This window comes from Lycorma delicatula, chromosome 6 (genome assembly GCF_047948215.1).
Source record: "Lycorma delicatula isolate Av1 chromosome 6, ASM4794821v1, whole genome shotgun sequence".
Lineage (NCBI taxonomy): Eukaryota > Metazoa > Arthropoda > Insecta > Hemiptera > Fulgoridae > Lycorma > Lycorma delicatula.
The window spans coordinates 161,746,954-161,773,899 of NC_134460.1; the positions used below are offsets into that span (position 1 = coordinate 161,746,954).

At 29.4% G+C, this 26,946-nt stretch overlaps 1 protein-coding gene across 1 annotated transcript in view; it reads right to left on the reverse strand.

The window, feature by feature from the left end:
• Window positions 1-26,606, reverse strand: part of Cka (Connector of kinase to AP-1) — a 54,142-nt gene extending 27,536 nt beyond the window's left edge. The window contains exons 1-6 of the mRNA XM_075368921.1: window positions 25,986-26,606; window positions 16,109-16,212; window positions 14,325-14,495; window positions 7,551-7,785; window positions 4,447-4,632; window positions 71-197 (exon numbers count right to left, since the gene is read on the reverse strand). Of these exons, the coding sequence (XP_075225036.1) occupies window positions 71-197; window positions 4,447-4,632; window positions 7,551-7,785; window positions 14,325-14,495; window positions 16,109-16,212; window positions 25,986-26,222 (1,060 nt within the window). The 5' untranslated portion in view covers window positions 26,223-26,606. The remainder of the gene's footprint in view (window positions 1-70; window positions 198-4,446; window positions 4,633-7,550; window positions 7,786-14,324; window positions 14,496-16,108; window positions 16,213-25,985) is intronic.
• Window positions 26,607-26,946: the final 340 nt, after the last annotated feature.

The following is a 26,946-nucleotide window of genomic DNA, read 5'->3' on the forward strand; positions in this document are numbered from 1 at the left end:
CAATTATTATTATGTGATCACAAGTGATCCTTAGAACTAACAAATCACTAGATAAAAAATATATTTTTACCCCAATCAGCCGGATCAACTTGATTTCTAATTTCATTGGCATCTTCAGATTCTGTCAATAAATTTAATTCATTTAAAACTTCTTCAGCTTCAGCATCCACATCATCAGTCTCATTCAATAACAAATTCTGTAACAAATCATTATAGAAATATAAACCCAACAAAAATATCATAAAATGTATTATTAAACTTCTGAAGTCAGGGTCAAACAAAATCATGTTTATAGTGCATGTCACTTACTTCTGGACAACAAGTAGAAAATTACATTTAAAATTTAACTGAATTCAATTAAATTTTCTTCACAATTTATAGAAATTCTGTTTACATACATATTATGCCCATTGAAAATTGAAGAAAAATTATCTTTCTAACAGAAAAAAATAAAAAAAGTCTTTGTTTTCTATAAAGAATTAGTTGAAGTTTAAAAAAACATTAAGGTAATAATGAAAATGTTTACATTACATATATTACAATATTAAATATTTCAATAATATAATAATAATTATATTAGATGTAAGATATAAAATATATATATATCTTGCCTTAATTTTTCATGAAAAACTTTTCCTGGATTTCAATCCCCTCAGACCCCACATGCTGTAGTCTAGTCTAATTTCCAGCAATGATTTTCAGTGAAAGTACAGTGTGGCATGTTCAACAACCAATTAATAGGTACTTTCATATTAGAACATTGTGCCAAGGGGAGTATCTGGAATTTTCATATAATGAATTTCTTACAGTGCTTGAAAGCTTTTTATTGGCGAAAGGAATTGAAATGTACTATCAACTTGATGAAGCAAACACATTTCACAAATGAAGTAAGACAATTTTTAGATGATAAATTTATTGGTAAATGGATTGGATGTAGAAGGCCGGTAAATTTGTCATCTAGATCACCAGACCTTACTGCTGGGATAGATGAAATTCGAAATATAAAAGTAAAAAGTAGGCAAACATGATTAACTGATCGCTCACATTCTCAATGCCCTCATGAAGGAACATAAGATTTCATTAGGTTGGCAGAAGAAAATGAAAGGAAACAAGCTGTATAACAATTACATACACCAAATGTCTTCACACCTTAGGCTATGCATGAGCATATTGATGGAGGTCATTTATGTAATCATTTTATGTATTCACAGATCATTTTATATGGTCAGAGGTCAGGATCACATGCAGGTATCATTTCATTTACATCATAACTAATATCATATACTGTTTTATTACAGCAGGATATAATACTTTGAACCTTTCTTTATTTAAAACTAAATCAAGATCGGTGTACCGGTTACACCGATCTTGATTTAGTTTAGCTTTGTTTAGTTATATGTTTGTTGGTATAGCAAAAATGGCAAAACTATTTTCTTGTGCAAAACTTATCCTGTTTATTTAGAAAAAGACATTAACATTTATCTGTTACGTATTAAACTAAGACAAAAAATTATCTTTCTGTAAAAAGTCATTTCTTTAGCATTTGGGGCAAGAGATGTGCGCTTTAATAAAGTGTATGTGCTACAAAATCAATTAAAATAAAAGCAGCCTTAAATAGGCCCAGACTTTACCCTACAGCTATGCTAATGAGACAGCTCTGCATCAAAAGCATTGTTTTATATATTAACAAAAATATAAACCTCTTTAATACCAAAGATTCATCATATAATCTGAGGTCATCTAGTATCACCTTTATAATATCACAAAATGATCACTGGTCTGAAGAAGATATTTCATGTATATTTCTGCTAAACTAATAAATTTTATTCCTGCTAAATTTATACATAACAGAGTGAACAAAAAAAACTCCTTAAAGAAATAGACGAGTGGATAATGACAAATAATGTGTACGAATCGCTACTCTAAAAATGTTTTTGCTATCCTGTCTGAATGATATACAACTAAAATTTGTTAAACTTTGAGTTTGATTTGCTAATTACAACAAATAAAAACACTTTTATAAATTTTCCAAAAATTGGCACTTATTTTGTGTAAAACTATATAGCCATTTCAGTTATAACAGAACCATCTTCTTCAGTAATAACAATCAGTATTATTGAAATATGAAAAGGAGATCATGTAGCTTCCGCGACGATCTACATGTTACTGAGAGCAATGTTGAAGAAAAGTTGCTGGAATATGTAAGCGTTGGTGGGGGGTTTGTATTCAAATTGGTGAAAGTTGTTAAACCACGAAGTGAGATGATTACATGTGTTTAAAGTTTACATAATATAAAAAGTAAACAATTATATTCAAACATGTCTATGTAGATAATATTTATAACAATAATCAAACTAAAGGCTTGATAGCGCTTGTTTATTATAGGCCTAAAGCAATTATTAACTATCTAAAAAGGTTTTTATCTAACATTTTACTTGTTACTGATCCGGCTTCTCTGTTTATGATATTTTCAGTATTTTTAATGAAATATGATTCCCATGCATCTAAATCTTGTTGACTTATGGACAGATATTTTTCAATAATTTTACAGTTGTTGAATTGAAAATGTGACCCGTTTCTAAAATATGTTCAGCTATTACTGACTTATCCATCTGTCTGTTCTTTATGTAGCTTTTGTGTTCGTTTATTCTGGTGTTTAATTTTCTTTTAGTTTGTGCTATATATTTCTACCTTGTAAGGCATTCTGTACACATTATTTCATAAATACTGACTTATCTTCTTTTTCTATTGTATCTTTTGCATTTCTGAGGGCCATTTTTAATGTTTTATTAGTTTTAATTGTTATATTGAATTTATGTTGTTTAAGAATACTTTTGATTTTATTGCTGAAAGGTGGATGATGTGTTATTTTAATTGTATTATATTTTTTCTAATCCAATCTTAATAATGTTTTGGTTTTTATATAAAATCATATAATGGAGCTAATCAAAACTAATGAAGGGCAACTTATTAAGGGTAAATTTATAATAATAGTCATAATATTAATACTAAGATTATTCGATACTGTTACAAAATAGTGTTAATATAACAGATGTAACAATATTCACTTTACTCCAATTTATACAATATATTAAGCATAAGTATACAAAAATATAAATATTATTTACACCATTTTCATATTCTTGCATTTCCTCAATTTTACTAAATCTAGAATGTTGGATTTTAAAGCACGGGTTTATAAGAACTTTCAACTATTTATTTTAAAAACAGTTTTAATTTTTATATTTCCATTTTAGATATTATATTAAGCGGCTCATGCCTGCACACAGGTTATTCTTTGCAGGTATAATGTTTCCTAATTACATATTGTAATTCTTATTTTTATGTCATATTTTGAACAAGAGAAATAAAGGTTTATTCATTCATTTTACAATGAATCTGAAAAAGTAGAAAAAAATTTAAATGTACCAGATCTCTGCCTAGTCCTGTTAAATGCATTTATTTTTAACACCCTGATTCAACATGTTAACCTGTATGTCAGCTATACTCTGTGAGTAACTTATTCTTACAGGCTGAATATAGTTGCAATAAGTAAGATTATGTATGAAATAAAGCAATAAATAAGTAAACTGAATCAAATTAAATTCTGTATTTGCATTATCATAAGTTTACATATTTACCTTCACTTTTACCAAAGATGCTTGAAACGAGCGTCCTGTGCAGCAATGCACTTGTGCTCAAATGACAGGCATATGGAGAAAACATTGTCGATAATGTAGTCAATTTCTTGTTAAATTTTCACCTTCAGTTCATAGATAGCGAGGGGATCTAATTCGCAACTTTACCCTTCCGGTAGCTCCAAAGGAAAAATTGCAACTAGACAAATTTTGAGAATGTGAAGGCCTTTGTGAACAGTTTGTTTTTCTGTAAAGGCTGCATGAACACTTACTAGTGAATTATTTGGTGTGACATTACTCCAACAAGGTTTTTCATAATCTGTTAATTGAATGGTACACATTTTTTTTAAACAATGGTTTTAATTTATTTTGTGTTAGTACACTTATCCCTAACGTATGTTTACATTGGTAGCCATATTAGATGCTTGGTTTATGTATATTGTATTGGCTGTTGAAAAGGTTACACGTGTTTTTTCTGACAGCCCAGTCAAAAAATTACCAGAAACAGACACCGTGCACTGACTTTCTCATTGTAGTGGATATTCAAACATTTGGTGAGATGGGTTAAGAATGTGACGACAGAGTTGGAGAGAAGATGTGATGCAGGGAAAACAGTACAATGGTGTATAGACAGGGAGAGATGGAAGAGAATGGTAAATGGCCAACCCAAGTTAACTTTGATAATGGGAATGAACAATGATGATTATGATAATGAATAAGGATAATTTACTATTTACTATGGATAATTATATATTTACCATTTGTTTATAAAACCGTAAACAAATAACATTAGATATATTATACAAACCTTTGTTTTCCTTTTTGCATTGCGCACTTCTTCTTGGTCATCTAAATCACCTGATTCATCCATATCATCATTCAGTTCATCATCATCATCCAAATCTACATCTGTCTGGCCAAGGAACTCAAAGTTAGCCATCACAGCTGCCTCCGTGTCAAGTATCATTGCTTCTGTTAGAGAAGTTGGCTGTGTCTGAAATAAACAAACATGCTTATATTAAAAATAGTTTTTATTCATTTTAATAAAAGCGATTATTTTAATAATTATCAGTGACAAACTTTTAACATTTTTAGCTAATGCATTAAGCATTGTCAGATTCAACGGTATACAGGAACCAGTTTATTTACTATGACTTACTGATTTACAACACCACTATTGCAGAATAATTAAGTTGTAAAAGATGCAGTTCACTACAACCCACAACCCTTAAACATTATTCTAAATGACATTACATTATCCTAAGATTATACTGCAAAAATACAATAACTGGAACCAAAAAACTTCCATTACTATAAATCAAAAGAACAAATGATGTTTTTTCCAACTGCAACTGTGAAATCCACACAACTCCCAGTAAAAAAAAAAACCATAAGTCATCACATCGATTGAAACATCAACTTAAGTTGTGTTACTGGATTCTTTATGATAGTTTACCGTAGATGTCCAACCGTTGAGATGAAATCATGTTATCCATAATTTGTTAAGCTTAGGTTCTTTTTTTCAATGTATACATACAACCTAACATTTTAATTTACAATAGAGAAGAAATATTAGAAATTATAATTTCAGATAAAATATTTATAATTTAAATAAAAGACATCGTTCTGATTTTCCTAGATTTAGTACTATTTAAGTTCAAAACTAAAGTTCAGTTAAAGAAAAACTGTTGTACTTTCAAGTGATACTCTTTCAATGTAGATAAGATTGTACTCTTGGCTGGTTCATAGATAGTACAGTATACCATAAAGTCATTCCACGATTATAAAAATTTATTACGGTTACAGCTGAGTAGTTTGTGGCAAAAGAAAGAAAAAATTATCAAGTTTTTCTTTCAGGGCACTTCTTTAAGAGAGCACTGAGATAAATTTTTTATAACGTGGCATCAATCCAGGAGAAAGCATAATGTGTGATGTGTGTTGTGGTATCACGAGTCAAAATCACAGATTACTGCGCAGAAAAATTTTAGAAGGGAATACAGACAACCAGCACCTGATAGCAAAAGTATCACTGCATATCATGCAATGACATTACATGTTATCGCATATCATACGTACGGTGCAGTTTGATGCACAATAGAATCATTAGTCCCTTCTTTTTCATTGAGCAATCAATAACAGCTAACATTTACCTGGATATGCTGCAACACTTTGCTATACCTTAACTAACTATCTTGTAACCTAGGGTGGTTTTCTAGCAGGATGGTGCACCATCACATTCAGGATTACTAGTTGGAGATTTAATGAATGAATCATTTCATTGCAAATGGATTGGGCATGATAGTCCCACTCCCTAGCCTCCATCATCACTAGAAGTAACTTCCTTAAGACTTTCCTCTGGGATTATGTTAAGGATAGAGTCTATGCAACACCCATAACTGATCTGGACATTTTTTTAATGATACCGGGTTTTTTAAAATTAATATTTCATATTTTCTACTGCTTTCGTTTTTTGTATTAGTTATTGTAGACAGGTAAGAGAATTGCAATTTCTTTGATATTTAGTAACAAAAGTCAAGGAAAGATCAGATTATGATTACAATATGAAATTAATAACATGATAATTTGAGTAGACAGTATTTTAGTAGACAGTACTACATTATGGTGTTCATACAGTAATATTTTTGTAGACCAAGTTTGTAAAAAAAAAAATCAATGGATCCAGCAAACTACTTTATTAATATGTATCAAAACAGTAGACGTGCTCATTTTGTTTAAAATATCTTGTACCAATAATTTTTTTTTTTTGTCTTCAGTCATTCGACTGGTTTGATGCAGCTCTCTAAGATTCTCTATCTAGTGCTAGTCGTTTCATTTCAGTATACCCTCTACATCCTACATCCCCAAACAATTTGTTTTACATATTCCAAACGTGGCCTGCCTACACAATTTTTCCCTTCTACCTGTCCTTCCAATATTAAAGCGACTATTCCAGGATGCCTTAGTATGTGGCCTATAAGTCTGTCTCTTCTTTTAACTATATTTTTCCAAATGCTTCTTTCTTCATCTATTTGCTGCAATACCTCTTCATTTGTCACTTTATCCACCCATCTGATTTTTAACATTCTCCTATAGCACCGCATTTCAAAAGCTTCTAATCTTTTCTTCTCAGATACTCCGATTAATCTGGGACTTCCCCAGATTACTTTCTATGGAAGGCAGCAAGACAGGCAGTGTATTACAAAAGATCACACACAATTGACAAATTAAAAACCAAAATAACAGCATACATATGAAACATTCCAGAACATCAGCTGGTTTGGTAAACTGTTTTTGTTAAAGTGTTTGAAAAAACTGGAACATGTGCAATGTGTATTGATGTTGAGTAATTTTCAACAGCTGTCACTAATTAAACTATAAACTATTCCAGTGATTGTAATAATCACTATTGTATATCTTGTATATCTTGGAACAGTGAAGGAACATAAGGAAGCAGATGAGTTTTTCAAAAAAGGCAACATCCACTTTCTGATAAGTAGGTTAAATCAACATTAATTATTTACTGGGTATAATAATGTTATTATAAGAGTTAATTTTACAATCTCATCCATTATTTTTTCCTTAAAATTGTTAATTACAAACTTCATAAGATTAAGCAAATACAAGCAAAGTGTAAAGTAATAAATAAATCTTTATAAATCCAAATTTAGATTGTTCGTCAATAAATTCAATCTAGTATATTTTCACAATAAAATAAATGAATCAGCATTTGCCTTTTAAATTATTTTCATTTCTATCTACCCATTAATATGAAGAAGTCAATGCTGACTTCACTATTCATTAAATTTTGGACAAAATCTTATAATAATAATACAACTAAAATAACCTAGATTCTTGTATTATTACTGAACCAGCAAAATTTAACACTAAATGAATGATTTAAAATAAATTTACCTTCTTTGGACCAGTATTATACTGGCCGGTTCGGCTCTGTTCATTTCTATCTCTAGGTGTGCCACCTCGACCGACACCAACATTACCATTGACCCCTCCACCACTTCCGACACCACCTGTTCCACCCATTCCACCTCCCATGTTTTCATCATTGTTATTCAGCCCCAGCAGTGAACGTACTCTATTCGATCTAACATCTATTATTGTATCTGTATAACCTATTTCCTGAAGATATCTGAAAAAATGGAAGAAATAAAAAGATTAGAATCACAGCAACAAGTCAATTTTAGGTATGCTGTATTAGTATAGCACACCTAATTGAACATAATTGTTTTTATTTTTCCCAACATTAACACTAATTTTTTGAGTAAAATAAATGAAGCCATTTTACATTTATTATACGGCTGTAGAAAAAAAACACTGACATACTACATATACTAAAAATTCATACTTTTTTAAGTAATGAAATAGATTATTTATGTTTCGTAAACAGACAGAACTCGATTCATAATAATGATATAATACAAAAATGTAAAACAAACTTCACATGAACTATAATAATTTATAATGACAAACAATTTCAAAATCGAGACTAAATGTAGATTTGTTGAAGTTCAACAAAATTATTTTTATTTGTATCTTCAGTGAACAATTAGTTTAAAAATAACAAAACCACAATCTTCATTTTGAATTGCTACTAGTAATAAGCTTTTATTTTATTATGCATTTTATAAAATTTTAACTGCAATTGGCAGAAGATGGGCTAAAACAAAGTGAAAGCGCTACTGACACTATGAGGTGTGCAGTTGTTCTCAGGTTCAGTAGTATGACTACTAAATTAAAGTATTCAATAAAAATTTTTATTTGAACAGATTGTATTTGTTTGAAACACATTACACAAATTACATAAGATAAATTTTATAAGAAGACAACTTACATCATAATTAATTGAATTACACTACTATAAGAAAATTATTGAATAAATATAAGTATGCAAGCACACCAACAAAAGTATTATTATTACTACTAATTTGAAAATTGACAACTCAAATAAAGCTGAAGATTTTGAGCAAAAGTTGTCAGAAGCTTTGTTTTTCAATACTTATAAAAAATCTAAGAAATGCATTAAAAAGGTGGTTTGACAAAATTGAAGTGTCTGTCATTATAAATTAAATATCACAAACAGACAGACAGACCACAAGAAAATAACTAAAACATTATTTTATAATAATCCAAAATACAAGGGTTGGGATTTGTCCTTTGTACAACAGATAAAAATATTTATCTGTTTTGACCATTGGAGGTCAAAAATTGTTGCGAAGAAGGGAAAACCCTCCATCTTCATTTAATTTTCTTTAAAGTTATTAATCAGCTTTCATTTATTACTAAAATTATAAAATAAAGTTATTATTATCAACAAGATAAAATTTTCTCAAATGGCTTAAAAATGTACACGTGTCTTCCCTACACAGACAGATTCAAAGCATTCAGTTTTTCAAAAAAAGTCACAAACAGGCTAATTTTATTAAAAAATCTTCATTGATAAAATTTTCAGTGTACTTAAGTTCTCCTATAAGAAAAATATAAATTTCTTCTACTTCAACATACAAGACAATGCATTACCATGAGAAAGCAATCTGTAATACAGCAAAGTCATGTGTTCAGAACAGACATCTTTATGTAATTGAACTTTTCAGTTGATTGATCATCGATCGAAGCCCTCCACTTTGAACTGTATTCCACGGCTGATGGTATTATTATTTGACAAAGACACTTTGGAAATAGCTTCCCAGTAGATTCACCCATCATAATGTTTACCATATCTGCAGCAGCCATAAATGAATTTGCAATTGACTGTATGGAGGCTTCTTACATTTTGGAATTCTATATGCTAAAGATGCTAGCATCGGTTGGTATCAATATCTGCTTACAAAAAATGTCGTTTAGTTAACTCTTAGCTTCCTGCTAAAGTATTCACAAAATTTTCCTATGCTGGGATGAGTAGTTTTTAAACAGCATTTCAACTTTGTAGCACCCTTTCCGGTATTTAAACTTTCACCCATAGAACACATTACCATTGACTTCTGTTGACAATGTGCCCTCTTCATTTCACTTCCACAACACTCATTTACTGATTAGTAAAATCCAAAATAAAAACGTTATAATTTTTTAAACTACATACAAGAAAAAATACTTCAACAGACTTTACAATAACAATATTCATTTAAAATAACCTACAAAAACTAATTCAATACTTAAACCATGCAAAAAAAAACTTTTATACAAATACAAAATGCCAGGAAATTTGAAAAAAGATTCGATTTAATTCAATAGATGATCAATGCATCACTATTTTTGATCTTAATGATATTTGGTATATGATAATAACTACACACATTGTAATGGCCAAAAAATATTTTTTTATATTTAAAAAAAATTTTTTTGATTAATAGACTACTTTCTAACTTGTCAACAGGTAAAAACAGCCATTTTCATCAGCCAATAAGAATGCTGTAGCATTCTTATTTTATATCATACAGACGGTCAAAAAGGGCTTTTTGGAAAGTGTAAAGATGGAACTTCATCTTTAAGTGTACTTAAAATTAATTTTGTTACATAACCAAATCTTGTAATGTTTACTGAAGTTATGTTTACAAATTTGTTTTTTAAAATTTTGGGCCCAAATAAATAATGAAGAGCTTAGGTTAACAGGCTTGTTTTTTACCTTTTAACTCTTAAGTACTAGTTGGTAAAAATTGAACTGTTACAGTGTCCATTAAAAAAAATGGCCCCTAATCACTAAGATTTTTAAAATGTCTTATTTTTGGGGCCCAAAAACCACATGTGAGACTTGTGGCAAAAGCTGAAATGTTTGCAGCAGTAAGTAATTTTTACGTAATTTAACCATATAAAAAAAATTATTTTGTTACTCAAAGGGATTTATGAGTAATGAAGCCGACAAAACCGCTAAAAACACTGTTCCTTCTAACCATAAACAACATATCCAAAAATACTGATGTTATGTATGTTTTTCAGATTATAAAAATTAAAACTAAACATTAGAATGAATAAATTGGTAATTATTAAATAGCCAATTACAGAATGATTAATAATTACAAAATTATGAACAATTCAAATACATTAAGAAGATGTTCAATTCACATTTATCTTATTTTGCTCCTGCTAATGGAAGTTTTGTAAACAAACTCTAATATTACTGGTGCTCCTGCCATTTTTTTTTTGAGTAGAACTTATAAGTCCTCATTCATCTTTAGTGTAATATTGTGTCCTCTTTCAGTAGTTAATAGAAAAAGCTCTGAAAGTGTGAGAATCTTTAAAATATTTCCCACTTGAACCCATATTTGATGATCCCTCAATTTTTTGAATGAAGTGCCAGGACCCTACTAATGGAAAAACTGTATTCGATATTCCTCTTCATTTTCAAGTATTTTAACTTCAATGACTTTGCCTAACCACCACTTGCCATTGTATACGCAGCAGACATAAGTTTTACAGTTTGGTTTTTGTAAACTTATAAAGCAATCAGAAACACATGTGTCCTTGTGTACCAATACTAATGTAAATGTTTCTGATTCCGAGGTCGTTTGGACTTGCAGAATACATTTCTGACTTGTTGGAACATTACTGTGAAAGGCTTGTTTCTGGGACTGTTGTGATTACCTGATAACAAAAACTGAGGTATTTTTCAATCTCTTGAACATCTTTATTAGAGCAGAAAATAAATGTTATATTTTTAATATTGTCTTTGCAATAATTGTACATTTCAGAAGGTGTAACGATTTGATTGACTGTATTTTAAAGGCTTGCTTTAGTCACAGTCCTTTTTACAGTTCCACCAATACCATCACATAGTCCGTTTCCATGGTATGAGGCAAAAAAAATGCCATGCGGCTGCGACTTCAAAATCATCTTGATGGTAGCACAAATTTATTAATTTTTTTTTGTTTTTAGGCTGAGAACACATCAGAAAAATAATTGTGCTTTAAGTACCCACTAATCACACAGTAGTTCTGGCTTTGTAATTTTCCTTCTTTTTTTAAAATATATAAGAAAATGGACGTGCTGTGGCAAAAGTTTTTGACCAGTGATATGATTGGACTTCATCCTGTATCACAAAAGGAAAATTTTGAGAGAACTCTCCATTGCAATACATTCACCCTCCAACAAGTTTTCTTTTATAATGCTGAGGAAATTAGCTTTTTCTTTGCAACAAAATGATGTCGTTTTAGATTATTTACAGTAAGTTTATCTAAATAAATTCCACTTATTTTAACTAACTGTTTGGATTGAAGGGCTATATACTGACTAACACTAAACTCATTTTCAATTTTTTGAATGCTCCAGCTGCTGGGTAAAAAACTTAAAATATTAATTTTTTCCAGTGTTGATGTTAACTGTTTACATTTTTTCCTGTATTTTAATGATTAACTAATTCTTTTATTCCCTACCAAAATCAGCATAATTTTTTGGTACTAAACAGGTTTCTTCTGCAAAAATGTTTAAATCAAAGGAATCATTTAATTTACTGTTAACCGACTTGGCTATTTTTGTTAACTCTATTTTTTTAAATTGGTACCTTTGCGCTGCTCAATAATTTTTGAACGTTAACAGGGGAAATGCCAAGTTCTGAACAAGCTTTATTCACCGACAACTAAAACACATTGAGGCTCAAATCAAATATATCTTGACATTACGGTTCGCTTTCTGTATCATCTTGTGGTTTTTTTATTTTGTTTAAGCATTTTGTACACAGTGCTCTGCCTAAAATTAATTTTAAATTTGGATTACTTGTTGAAAGTATCAAAGATATTTCTTGAAGAGATTTCTTAACCGGTTTAGTGTGACAGCTAAATGGGTCAGAGAAACTTTTCCTATCAATGAATTTATTTATCTAGATATTCAGTTTAATGAAAAGTACAGATATTATTTTTTTGTTTCACTTCTTAAAGATATCAGTTATTTGCTGTTCAATAAACTCTAAAATATGGTGCAATACTGAAGATCTATTGTAAGTCAATTTGCTACATACTGTTACAGTGTAAATGCCAATTGAACACTCCATAATCCGTTTTTATAAAATGGAAGGGTTCTTACAATAACAATACAGTTAGTACACGTTATAAAACTTCCAACTGTACCTCACTTTGTCATATCCCAGTTTCTATATAGCTAAAATAAAAATTTCTCTAATTAAAAATAAAAGATGTCACATAAAAGATAAGGTAACCGCTAATAAAATTACTTTATAAACTAGTGAACATTACCTAACCACAGTATTAACACTACCAACAATACAGCATATCACATTGAAATCAAAACAGTAATTAAGCCTTCTACAAAGTTTATAATCAGGTTTACACAAACATTCATGTCCACGCATGTCTATTAACTTTAATGTTTAAACATGAGTTTGTTTAATCATGAGCTATACTTTAAGTAACAAACTATCTAGAATGTAAGCTATCTCATTACAGACATATCAGAATATTTTGTATACCAGGCCTACATTATTATCTGAAAAAATACATGATGTGAATTTTTTGGATATATTGTTAGAAGGAACAGAGTTTTTTTACGATTTTGATGGCTTCATTATTCGTCAACCCCTTTGAGAAACAAAATAGATTTTATATGATTTTAAGAAATTACTACTGCAAACATTTCAGATTTTTGCCACCTATCCCACATGTGGTTTTTGAACCCCCAGATAAGTCATTTCAAAATCTTACAATTTGGCGGCCATTTTTTTTAAGGACACTGTAACAGTCCAATTTTTACAAACTAGTACCTAAGAGTTAAATGGTAAAAAAACAAGCCTGTTACCCTAAGCCCTTTATTATTCATTTTGGGCCCAAAATTTAAAAAAACAACAATTTGTAAACATAACTTCAGTAAACATTACAAAATTTGGTAATGTAACAAAATGAATGAAGTTCCATCTTTGCTCTTGCCAAAAAGCCCTTTTTGACCCTCTTTATGAAGTAAAAAAAGAATGCTACAGCTCATGGAAAAAGTGATGAAAGTGGCTGTTTTTACTGTTGGCAAATTAGAAAATAGTCTATTACTCAAGAAAAATATCTTTTAAAAACATAAAAAAATATTTTTTGTCCACTACAAGGTGGGTAGTTATATACCAAATATCATCAAAATCAAAAATCGTGATGCAATAACAGTTTTGAAGATTTGTTGAATTAAAATGGAATACCCCAAAAACTATTACAACTGTGAGAATAGTGTTACTTCATCTAATATCCATTTAGAGAGGCCTCTACAAAGAGTAAATAAGTGATTTGCCCGTTATATTTTTTAACTCAATTGTCCTCAAAAGTTAAGAAATAACAAAATTCCAAGAATTTTTTTCAACTCTGCCAAATATTATTTACTATGAGATCAAATTGAAAATGGAAATAAAATTATGAAAAATCTGTGTAATATTTTACAACTCCCCAGGGCACTGAGGCACAGACTTTGCAAATCAATGTCCTAGGTGACATGGAGCAATCACTTTACGAGCAAGAGACACTTACTGGCTACAATTTTACTCAGAACCTTGACTGTTTATCATTCTAGGTAGTCACAAGATTACACACTAATTTTTTTTTCCTTGACTCTCGTATTATGAAAAAAAATAAATTCAATGAAACCTCAAAATCAATTTTCTTTAAATATTATTTGCTTTTGTAACATAGCTTTCATAACATTTAAAAGAGTTTGCAAGTAGAATTATAAATAAAGACAGATGATCAAACTTACTGTCTTAATAATTGTCTTCCTTGTTTCCAACTAATATTACTAACAGATGTAAATGGAGCATCACAATCGACATTAACTTCAGGAGGTGCAGGAGTTCCCTCATCCATCGCTGGAGGCCTCATATCACCTTGATTTAATTCAGTCCCGTACTTTAATTTGTGATATTTAGCCCTGTAAACATATATTTACAAAATAATAAAAAATTAATACTTCAAAACTCTAAGAAACAATCAACTCTCAGCACAAATAAATTAAATTTAATAAATAAAAATTAAAATAATGTTATTATTTAAGGTATAGCAACTAAGACACTGTTTAAACTTTATTTATTTACTGTATTATTCTATGAAGTAGAATGTTGTCATATTATTTTACTAAGAATTATTCTCATTAGTTAAGTATTATTCTACGAATTAAACAAATAGTTCTATTAATAAATTTTATAACATGACATTCATATATCATTTAATATTTTTATATTTATAATCATCACTAATTACCCTACCTTAATAATAACATAACCACTAACTACAAAAAAACTAACTTCCATAAGCAACAGAAAAATAAGTCCATAAATTCCTGCCACACATCAACATATTAAATTCCCATTCTACTTTTTTTTTTTTTTACCCATTACTATAGTCTACATAATAGGTTGGAAAAGTTTATTTGTATCATGTTCAAAATACAAATAAAATATAATGCAGTACATCTTACAATTAATGTCTGAATTATTAACAACTGAACATTAGTTTGAAAAAAGCAAGTATTTGTGAATTTCCTATTATGTTTATTAATTATTTAAATGTTATTTATTTGTAGCGATAGAAGTAATTACATTCCTCTAATGTGTATCAAATACGCTCTTTCCTCCCCAAAAATAAAACTTCTTTATTGCTTTGCACAGAATGCCTGAACATGTAAAAGTGTCTATGGCATCTGAGATATAAATGGCAGAGGCAACTCTTGCTTACAGAAATCATTATGCAGAGAGGACTTTCAATGTCTATCACACAACTAAGATTAAGTAAGTGATCAGAATGAAGGTTTCACTTGTACTGAATATCACAACTACTTTCAGAGGTATGGCAAGTAGATATGTAACAGTAGCTAGTGAAAAAGCAACTGGAAACTACTTCACTCCTTGTCTTCCTACAAAAGCCTGATGTAGGATGACTAATACTGCGTCACTGTCCTTTAACAATAGATGTAATTTTTACCAAACAACCACAAATTATCTGAATTTACAAACACAGAATTAAAATTTTATCGAGCTTAAAAGTATTATTACAGTATAACAACTTTTGTTATCTTCCCATCAAGAAGTCATGGGTTTCAACAATTTTCTGATATATTTTCTAAAATACAGTGCTTCATAAAAAAAGCAAGGAACATTGTTTAAACATACTGATAATTTACGAATACAAATTTCGCTTCATGTAAGTGTAACATAATTCTGTAAAATATAACTCGAATATGATATAAGTTACCTTCATTAATTCTAAAACATTTACTTTTTTGTGAAACTGTTAAATGGTTCCTACTAAAATAATCAAAATTTTATTAAGATAATTAATGTAGTAGTTAAGAGTCTTTTAAGTAAATAAAATATTTAAAAAAAAAGTAAATGAGTTTTTTAAACATTTTTTTTAACTTGATATAATACAATCTACACAGAGAAACATCATGACTCAACTGAAGAAGTAAACAAAAATGCCACGAGAAAGCTTGTTTTTATAATTAAAATTCTTTAACATATTTATTATAAATAACAAACGTGTTACCTTTCTTGTTTCAATGCATACTCTAACATCTTAATTCGCCTCACTAAATCATTCTTCAAATTCTCTTGGCCCTTTCTTTCACCCTGAAGAAACGCTATTCTGGCCTATAATACAAAAAAAAACTTATACTTCTACAGTACATATGCCTAAATTTAATATCAATGTTTATAATTAGAGATTCCTCTTGTTAAGTTTCTTTCAAGGCATTTAGCTCTCTCTGGCGATAACTATATCATTACTGAAACTCAAGAAATATTTTTATTAAATTCTGAACACTTGTTCTTTGTCTGTAACTGTTCTAATGAAGTCAAGTGTAAAAAGGATGGAATAGTGACAGTGCATTAAGTAGTGTCGGACATTGTTAACACTTGAAAAGATATGCATGTCATGTTAAAAAATCCAATCGGCAAATAACCCTGAAACATAATAATGCTCACCCCCAACACTACTGCTGAATCTTGTGATGCTGAAATTTGAACCTAATCTACACCCTCCACATTTACTGGATTTGGCACCCTGAGAAATACTTCTTACCAAATTTATACAGGGGACTCAAGGGTATTCATTTCACAAGGACTGCTGCAATTCTTCAGTAACAAGATGCAAAAACTGGTTCAGTTTGGAGAAATTTATAGCTGTAAATAGTGACTATATTATCAACAAAAAAAAAATAGCCTAGGAGCCAATAAAATATAGTTTCACATCTTTTTTGCTTCATTCAAATCTCTTTCAGATCGTGAGTTATTAGCAAGTGTCCATTACTTTTCATTTCCTCCCTGAATTTCTCTTTCTATATAAAATGTAAAAATGTATATAACATTTTAAATTATATAAAATTAAACATTTTATATAATTTAGCTAAGTAGTCAAGTTAAAAATTCAAAACCTAAGTTTTTTTGATATTTTGTGGTTACATGTATAAATAATTATTAAGTAATACATAAATTGTTAAGATTCTTGTTTTAGAACACACTAAATTGGAACCTAATGGGGTTTTCTAACACCTAAATATCACAAGGAGTAGCATCCTGGAAATTGAAAGACATGACAAGAAGTAAACTTAGTCGATGCCAATTAAAAACGAAAAAAAAATCTTCTTATAGTTATCAGGTAAATTTTAAAGATATAATCAGGTAGATGAAATTCACAAATAGAGATGTCTTAGGTTCAACATAACTTCATCTTCTGAAAATCCCTCCAGCTGTAAATGAATGTGCATAAAAAAATGAGCAACAGAAACATTTTTGAAAACAAATTTTTCAAGAAATGTGTATTTTAGAATTTTTTCAATTATAAAAAACAGACTAGAGTACTGTAAATACAAAATAACATTTTTCTGTGATTCACAAATGAGATATGATATATCAAGAATTAAGAAGAAATTACACTGATATACTAAATTTTGTCCCAGAGCAAATGGGTAAGGTTTCTACATGTATTTCCCCCTTGAATTAAAAATGTTAACAGAATTTTTCTATCACCCTTAGTTTTCAAGTTACACCCTGTTCAGTGTTATGTTATGAAAATTATGCAATTATGTTATGGTATTATGCATTTACAATATATAAATGAATACAAAAATTGTATTGATGAAGCATTTAAAAATGAGTCTGTAATGGGATAAAACAATATTATTCATAACTGCTGGTTGATGAAATTATAAAATGAGTCAGAAGATTGCTTTCTTGCAGACTTAGTAATTATTGTTTGTCGAAGTGATGACACAAGCAAATAGGTTCAAATCATAGCCAGTCTATGATCAGTGTTCATTCTGTTGATATCTGTACATCTTTCATGTGAATGTGCTGATAAAATATAGTTCCATGTAAATGTTTCTCAGTCACAACATATTATAAATTTAGATTTCATCTTTTGAATTAAAGACATGTAGTGAATAATATTTTTTGAGCAATTTGTATATTGTGTGATTTTGCAAAATGCCTAGAGATTGTGTACCCCCCCCCCCCCCCACCCAAACCACCATGGATAGCTTTTGCAACATCAACATTTGCGGTGAGGTAACATTTAAATTTCAGAAACTTAGTTTTGTTCCTCTCATCTAAAAATGTTTTGACCTTCATTTTAGCTGCCAAGTTTGTAACCAAAAAAAACATTGGGTCAATCACGTTTGTTGTGCTATTTGTGTCAGACTCCTTACATGCTGGTCAAAGGGTTCTCAGCAAATAAATTTTACTGTTCCAATGATTTGGCAGGAACCAGATCATGCCATCAATTGTTACTTTTGTCTAATTAATATTGCAGGCATTAGTTCAAAATGAAGCACACAATTTCATACCCTAATTAACCATCTGCCATGAGGCCTGTGGCTTACAGTGAAGAACTGCCGCCTGTATATAAACCACCAAAAAATATCATATTCAGCAATGATCAACAACACAGATTTTGCAGAGAATAATGATGATCTAAGGGTTGATCCAAACTATGAAACATCGTGTTTGTTGAACCACATTTACTGACCTTGTGATCTTAATTTATCAAAAAAGGAGGCAGAACTTTAGGCTCATGATTAAAAGGTTGCTACTTCCTCCACTAAGAAACAAAAGAATGTATTGTTAGAAATAGGTATAATGTCTTCAAAAATTTCTTGAAGACATTATTATAGAATTTCTTGTATTTGAAGATGGACTCGTTTTTGTAATAATGTTTAGCCTGTAATAGAATCATTTGATCATGAGTTCGAAATTGGAGAGTGGCGTTTGCTTATTGACTCATCTAAAGCTAGTCTGAAAGCTGTGCTTCTGCAAAATGATAATGAGTTTCCATCAGTGACACTAGCTTACACTACGAATCTGAAAGAAATTTATGTGAACATGAAACTTCTGCTAGATAAAATGAAGTATTAAGAATTTCAGTGGAATATCTGTGGTATTTTGAAAGTAACTGCTCTGTTGCTATATCTTCAACTTGGTTTCACCAAATACTGTTGTTTTCTTTGTGGGACAGCAGAGATTGAAAAAATCATTATAAACAGAAAAATTGGCCAAACTGAACAGCATTAACTCCAGGAAAGAATAATGTTAATGTACCACTTGTTGATTAAAAAAAAGTTTATTTACCTCAACTCCATATAACTGGGGCCTAATGAAAAACTTCATAAAAACAGTGGATCGAAGTGAGCTTGGATTTGCTTACTTAAAAAATAAGTTTCCAAAAATCAGTGAGGCAAAACCCAAAGAAGTTATTATAGGACCAAAAAATTAGATTTATTTAAAGATGAAAACTTTGATAGTAAAGTTAAATGTGGTGAAGAAAGCTGCATGGAAATCTTTTAAGAGCATTTGCCAGAACTTCTTAGAAAACCATAAATCTGAAAATTACTAAGAAATAGTGGATGACCTTTTAAAATGTTACGAAATCAAGGGACGCAATATGACACTGAAGATTCACTTCTTGGACTTGCACTTGGATTTCTTCCCACCAAATCTAAGAGTAGTCAGCATTGAAAATAGTGAATGTTCAATTAGGATATTTTGGATATGGAAAAGCAGTACCAGGGCAACCGGGGTCCAAGCATACTAGCTGAATATTGTTGGACACTAAAGAGTGATGTTCATGAAACAAAATATCATAAAAAACCAAACATTATTACTCTTTAGGTAAGATTATATAATACTAAGAATGCATTTTAAATATGTAAATGTTGTAAAATTAAAATAGTTATTTCTAAAAATCCTTATGCAATTGGACTAATTCTAAAACCATATTTGAATTCGGCGTGAAAAATTCTATTACACACACCCATTTTCACTTCTGGGACAAAAAATAAATCAAATTTTGTTTACCTTGAAAATCAAATCAAAATCAAATTTTGTTTATCTTGATTTTAACCTAAATTTAGATGACTTTCTAAGACAATATGTACACTACTTAGGTTCAAGATATGTTTAAATGCATCATTTGCATGCAATTACAAGGGTGAATCAAATTTAAACAGTAATTATACTATTCTACATAGCAAGAATTTCTAAGCTGGATGGCAGAGTGGTGGGTGCGTTAATGTTCAGGTTGTTGGAGAAGCGGAACCAGCATGGTTAGCTCCTATGCTCTTTTCTGTCATCAGTAAAAGCCATGAGTATGCAAGAGGTTGCGTCGTCTGTTGCACAACATATAATCAAGTTTTTAACTAATGATGGCATTAAACCTGCAGAAATTTTAACTCATTTAAAGGTACAGTTTGGGGATGCTACACTGTCCCAGAACAGTGTATATGTGGGGTCAGACAATTTAACGGCAGGCAAGAAGTTGTAAAAAAATAATGATCAACACCCAAGATCAGGTCTCACAGCTGACAATATCTGTGCCATTTGAGAGCTTATTGAAGTGATCGCCGGTTCACTGTTGAGAAATTGCATCAGAAGTGGGTATCTACTATGGGACCACTCAATCCATTATCGCTGAAAATCTTGGCTTTAGAAAAGTTAGTGCTCAATGGGTTCCGAAGTTGCTGACCAAAAATCATAAACAGGTCAGATTGGAGATCTGCAAGATACTTCTGAATCGATTTCAGCCAGAGGGGACAAATTTTTGAGGCACATTGTTAAATGTGATGAGACATGGGTCATTCATTACACTCAAGTCAAAAATTGGCGAGTAAGGAATGATGAAGGAAGGATGAGGGCTGCCCGGTGAAGGCCAAAACCATCTGTCAGCTGGAAAAAGTTCTTGCAACAATTATTTTCAATTCAAGGAGAGCTTTAGTCATTGATTTTCTCCACACTCAACGAATGATGAATGCAGCTTTATGAATTATTACCATCTGCTGCAGTCAACAAAAGCCAACCACCAAAACCAAAGACAAGAATGCCCATCAAAGATGTCATCCTTCACGACAAAGCCACACTGCACACCATGATTTTCACAAGGGATAAATTGGAAAAAATGCACTGGGAAACCCTCGACCACCCTGCAGATTTGTTTTCCAGTTACTATTTTTCATTTGCGCCCTTGAAAGAATCACTTGGAGGCGAGCAATTAGAAAACAATGAAGACATCAAGGAGCGCGTGCGCAATTGGTTGACGACCCATCCTCAAACATTTTATGAACAAGGAATAGTCAAGCTTCTAAATTTTTGGCAAAAATGTGTAGATTATGCAAAAGACTACATAGAGAAATGATGAAGGTATGAATTGTGTATATTATTAATCAATAAATTTATTTAAAAATAATTACAGTTTATATTTGATTCAGCCTTGTACATATATTTGTGCATAGCGAGAATGGGTGGGTGTGTGTGTGTATGTATATGTGTGTGTGTGTGTGTGTGTGTGCACATTCAATTTAGATATTCACATATTTAGATATAATATCACATTCAATTTAGATATTCTTTCACAAAAATAATATTAACTAAATTCTACAATTAAATTCAACTTTTTAATAAAAGAAAAATATTCAATGCACAATATCTGTCAATATAAATTACAATCCAAATATTAACTGTTGCTAGTATTTTACAATACCGTAATAGTAATCATCATTATAGAATTTAATAATCATTTAATCATTAAACATACAACAGCATTGGCAAACTATGTCCCAGTAATACATAAAATTATTTTACCACACAATGTTCTAAATGAATCAAATGAAATTTAATTCGAGACACAATTAACACTGTTATTTTTAACAGAATTAACATATGTCAACCACTTCGTCAAAAATCACAAATCTAGCTGTACTAACAACCTTGATATTCTGCACATAAAAAAAAAAGAAAATCTTCACAACTGAATATTATCAATTATATATAAACTTACGACATACTGAATGAAGTACAAAGTTCAAATCCTTCACACACTTTCTGACAGTTCTAAATAAATATTTGCCTGAATCAAAAAGGCACAATCAATAACAACAGCTGACATCAATATGAGAGCAGTAACACCAGTCAAGTACCACAAAGACTACTGAAGATATTTTGAAGCAAGTAACTAACAACGTTATATTAGGTTTAAAACGTTAAATTTTATTCAGTCATACTCAAAAGTTTAAATAATTTAATAAATACCAAACCAAAAAAAAATTAATAGTCACTGGATTTATATATAAAAATCAAACCCACTTATAAATAAATCAACTAAAATAAAATTTAGTTAAAATAAACTGTATATATTAAACCTCACCATATCTCAGGTTTTTGTTTTTGTATATTAACAAGAAAAAAGACCAGTGTATGCTAGTAAGTATATTATACATACTATTATTGTCTTATTTTATAATTTTAATTTAAAATTTAATAAAAAATAAAATAAATCAAAAAAATTTCTGAGCAAAAAGGTGATAGTATACTTTGAAAAAAAAATCACAGAAGATAATGTATCCATATTAATAACAAGAGAATCAACCCTTGATTACTAATTTAATTAGAAAAATTCCTTCTAACTAAAATACTTACATAGCTATAATTAACTCAAAAAATGTTTAAATACATCCTACAAAAATACAATGTATCAAAAAACCAGTAATACTCCAAACAGATAGGAAAAAAGAGTGCAGTGCAATTCAACAGGTGTTCAACACAGTAAATAATCAAATTAATTTAAGCAAACAAGCAAAAACTGGACATGATAGAAATATATTTTAACTGTGCAAATATAGCTGTGTATGTATTAATCTAACTTTTTTCTTATAATTAAACTTGGTTAGGCATAAGTAGCTGTTCCTTAATTCCCAGAATTTTTATAATTGCAATGAATAAAAATGACTCCTACATACCAAAAAAAATTGTTATCTTCATATAATTGAGATACAAATAAAGGTTTAATGATATGGATTTTCAATAAATAGCTTCGCAAGATTAACCCCTATGCTTTCAAGGTAATGATGCACGGTAACATATCTTCTTTAATTTTCAGAGTGCTATCTACTGCAGTTTTATTTCTATTTTAATAACTTCTTTATTTATATTACATACTGCTGTCAAATCATTCTTTCTGTAAAATTCAGGCTGTAATTAATCTATTATTATAATCCTAAAATCAATGGCACATTTCATATATATTATTAAAAACTACTTTTATTACAGTGCCTCCAATCTTTTGATGTCAAAATTGTTTTTGTTTTACTGTTTTTATTTAGGAAGTGGTTAAATTGTATAAATATTTTTAAATGTTATAAAGTGGTTTTAATTAAGTATAAATTACGTAAGTAAAGTAGATGAAATCAAAGGTTATATACAAGCTTTAATTTAAACATTCAATACCCATAACAGTTACTATTTATAAAAAAGTACAAGTTTAAACATTCTATATAATTATTTAGAAAGATGACACACATTCAAAAATCAATCATTTTGGCATATGTCATTATGGCAATCGTGTTTATCATCAATAAACAAAAAAAAAGCACCAGTCTACTCTAAAAATCCTAGGAAGGATTTTTTACTTTTCTTAACATATGAGAAGACAATTTTTTATATGAACAAACATTGGTAATTGAAATAACACAATATTTTAATAAAACACAAATATTAGTATTCAAATAAATATATTTTTATATACTCCACTCTAGTGTAAATGACTCAGATATGGCGTCAAAATGACGCCTTTCAAATCTGAGTTACATCCCTTGAAAGGGATGTCACCAAAAATATCCTCACTAAAAATATCATAATTCAGTAGTGAACAAGTGTAATATACATTATTTTAATAACAAATAACTGGTATTGTATGCAGTTACTGACTAAGCCTAGTAATGGCCAATTTAACGAGGTTAGTAAGTGAGGCAAGTGTTAAGCTATGTTTGATGATATTGTATGAAGTTCAGAAACTCATTTAACTTCATTTTTGTAATTTAATTAAATTAATGTTAAACATTACCCTTGTTACTGCAGGAATATCTTATTTTTCATTTTAAAATTTTATAAGTTAAAAACTACAATAAAGCAATACTTTTTTTACATTTATAATAAGCGCAGTGAAAATAACAACACATGCCAAGATTATTGCTTTTTAATGCGTGTCTTTTTTCTAAATAATAACCAGACTTTTCTTTTAAGAATATCATGGACCAAACAGGAATCTCTTGTTTACTGTGATAAGTTATAATACAATAAAAATTAATTTCCTTAGGGAAGAACTAATTATTATTAATGGTTTTAAATAAAACTAAATAATTTATCACATAATGCATTTTTGACAACTTTTAAAAATTTACTTGAATGCTTTGATGATTTTTAACAAAAAAATAATAATAAAAAACACTTTTTGCAAAAGAGCTTCAATAAAAAAGTATACCTTATTTTAACTTATTTTTATTTTAGTTTTAATAAAATGACAAACATGCAAATAACCAATGGTTTAAAATAACACAAACTAGTTGTTTACAATACATAATGATATTGAACACAGATTAAAAGAATTAACTTTAGAATCAGATCCAAAATATAAATCAAACATTCCTGATTAAGCAAATTCAACACCTGAAGAAATGTCTGATGTAAATCAATTTACTAAATAAAATGTAACTTTATTAAGCATATAATTAATTATTAATCTCTTGGATATTTATAAACAATAAATAAATATGTACACTTCAGTTAGCAGTAAACATTAACTTCATAGTATAAATTTTTGACAACATAATTAATTTACATAATCTACTTTGCACAAAATTGGCTATGCCATAAATCTACAAAATCCAGAAAAGCTGTCACACTACAAAAGGTGTTATAACCAGAACAAATTAAATATATAGATTAAATAGTAAACTATAACTTCAAACCACTCTAGAAGAAAAATTTTTCCACACAACAAATAAATTAGGGACATATTAATTGCTAAACTGAGGAAGCAATTAATACGCATTAATGGTATGGTATACTATAAGTTATGCTATCATACAACTAAGTGCAATCACAGAAAATTATTTTCTGGCAAAATGCACTCAAAAGCTTAAGGATAAACCAAGAGCCTACATTAATTTAATAAAATCAGAATATCTCTCAATAAATATTAATTTTTATAAAAACATATAATTGCTAAGATTTAAAACTACATTTAAACCCATCTCTATTATTTAATGGAAATGACACTGTGCAATGACACACCCTCCAGTATTTCTCATTACAATAGTTAAGGATGTTGGATAGCATTTATGCTGATACACTGTACATAGAATAGTTACAAAATAAAATGATTTAAATTAATAATACAAAAAAAATATATTTTTACATCACAATAAACAAACTACTTGCATAGAAAAAAATATCTGTAATCTGACACACAAACTAAAATAATAATAATGAAATAAACTAACTGACCTACAGTAACTCAACAGTAAAAGAAAAACAGATAAAAAATTATTTGTTTCCAAGCATTATAAACATCAGCCAAAGTGTGAAATCATTAATCCAACAAACTAAATAAATAGTTTACAAGTAGTATAGTTTTATAGAAATAATATAATGCACTGATTATTATTCTTAATAATACCAGTTGCAATTGTTACTGGTATAACAATCAAATAATACAGTTATAAAATATCTAAATAAAAGAAAAATAATCAAATTAAAAAACCAACAAAAAAATGAGATCAAGTATGGTAATCAAGTCATTTTTGTTTTACAACCAAAACACTAACAGATTATTAATATCTATCAATTACATAAATAAACAAGGTTACCATGATAACAAAGGATGCACACACTGTCTAAATTAACAAGTGAAATTGTTGTAATACACACAGTGAAATTTCATTTATGGCATTTATGCATGTTTACTTCAAGTGAAAAGCAGACTGAGGTCTAGTTAGAAAACCTCTCTAGGCAATTACCGATCCAATTTTAATACATTTAAATATTATGTAAATATAATAAACAAATTTTAGAACTTAGTAACTTTCTATTTAATATTTTACCTGCAACTCAGCTCTATCGACTTCCCATTGAGATCTTTCCATCTCGAACCTAGCCCATTCATGTTGGATGAAATGTAAGATTCCCGGAATAGAATATTGTATACGTTGACCACCTTCATCGTTTTGTTTATTACCGACATTTATTCCACCACTAGTAGATCCTAACTGTCCATTATGATTTTGTGATGGAGAACTATCTTCCATTGTAGGCCCACCAATCTGAACGGGTATCTTCATGACATGGCCGCCATTACAGCAATTCGAGCTAGCTGCCTATTAAAACTGACTCGGTAAGTCATAATAAACACTGTACACTTAATATGAGATATATACCATTCACTACAACAAACCAATAAAATTGATGGAAATATTACACAAACTTTAAGAGTTTAATCTAGAATAAATATAACAACATTTAACTTAAAAAGTACGTATTTCAGATTCCCTCATTTAACACATGACAAATTGTTACCAGCGGATGTAGAAAATAATAGAACTTCGGGAGTATTATATTGATGGTTAACAGATGGGTTATTACGACGTAAATAAAACGCAACAACCTTCAGATTACTACTATTTTTACACACTACAAAAAACAAGTCAATTTTTGGAATAAAGAATTACAAAAATAAGACTATCCAAAATAAAGAAACTTTTCCCCTTGAAAATTGAGATAAAAATGCCAGCGACACTAGCGAATAAGGATGAAAACGCATTGTAAAATCAATCAAGTCTGAAAGGAGGGTAATTTGAATTGCTTTGAGTGAAGATTAGGAAATAAACAAACCAAATCTCAGAAAAAAATCTCACGAATTAAAAAAAGCATCATTTAATGTAGCCAAAAGAATAACAGATTTTAAAAATACACTGTATACACCATTCAAGATGTTCAATACTTAAATTAAGAAGGACTATAAGCAATTCTATTAGCAATTTAATACATTTATTGTATGAATTGGTA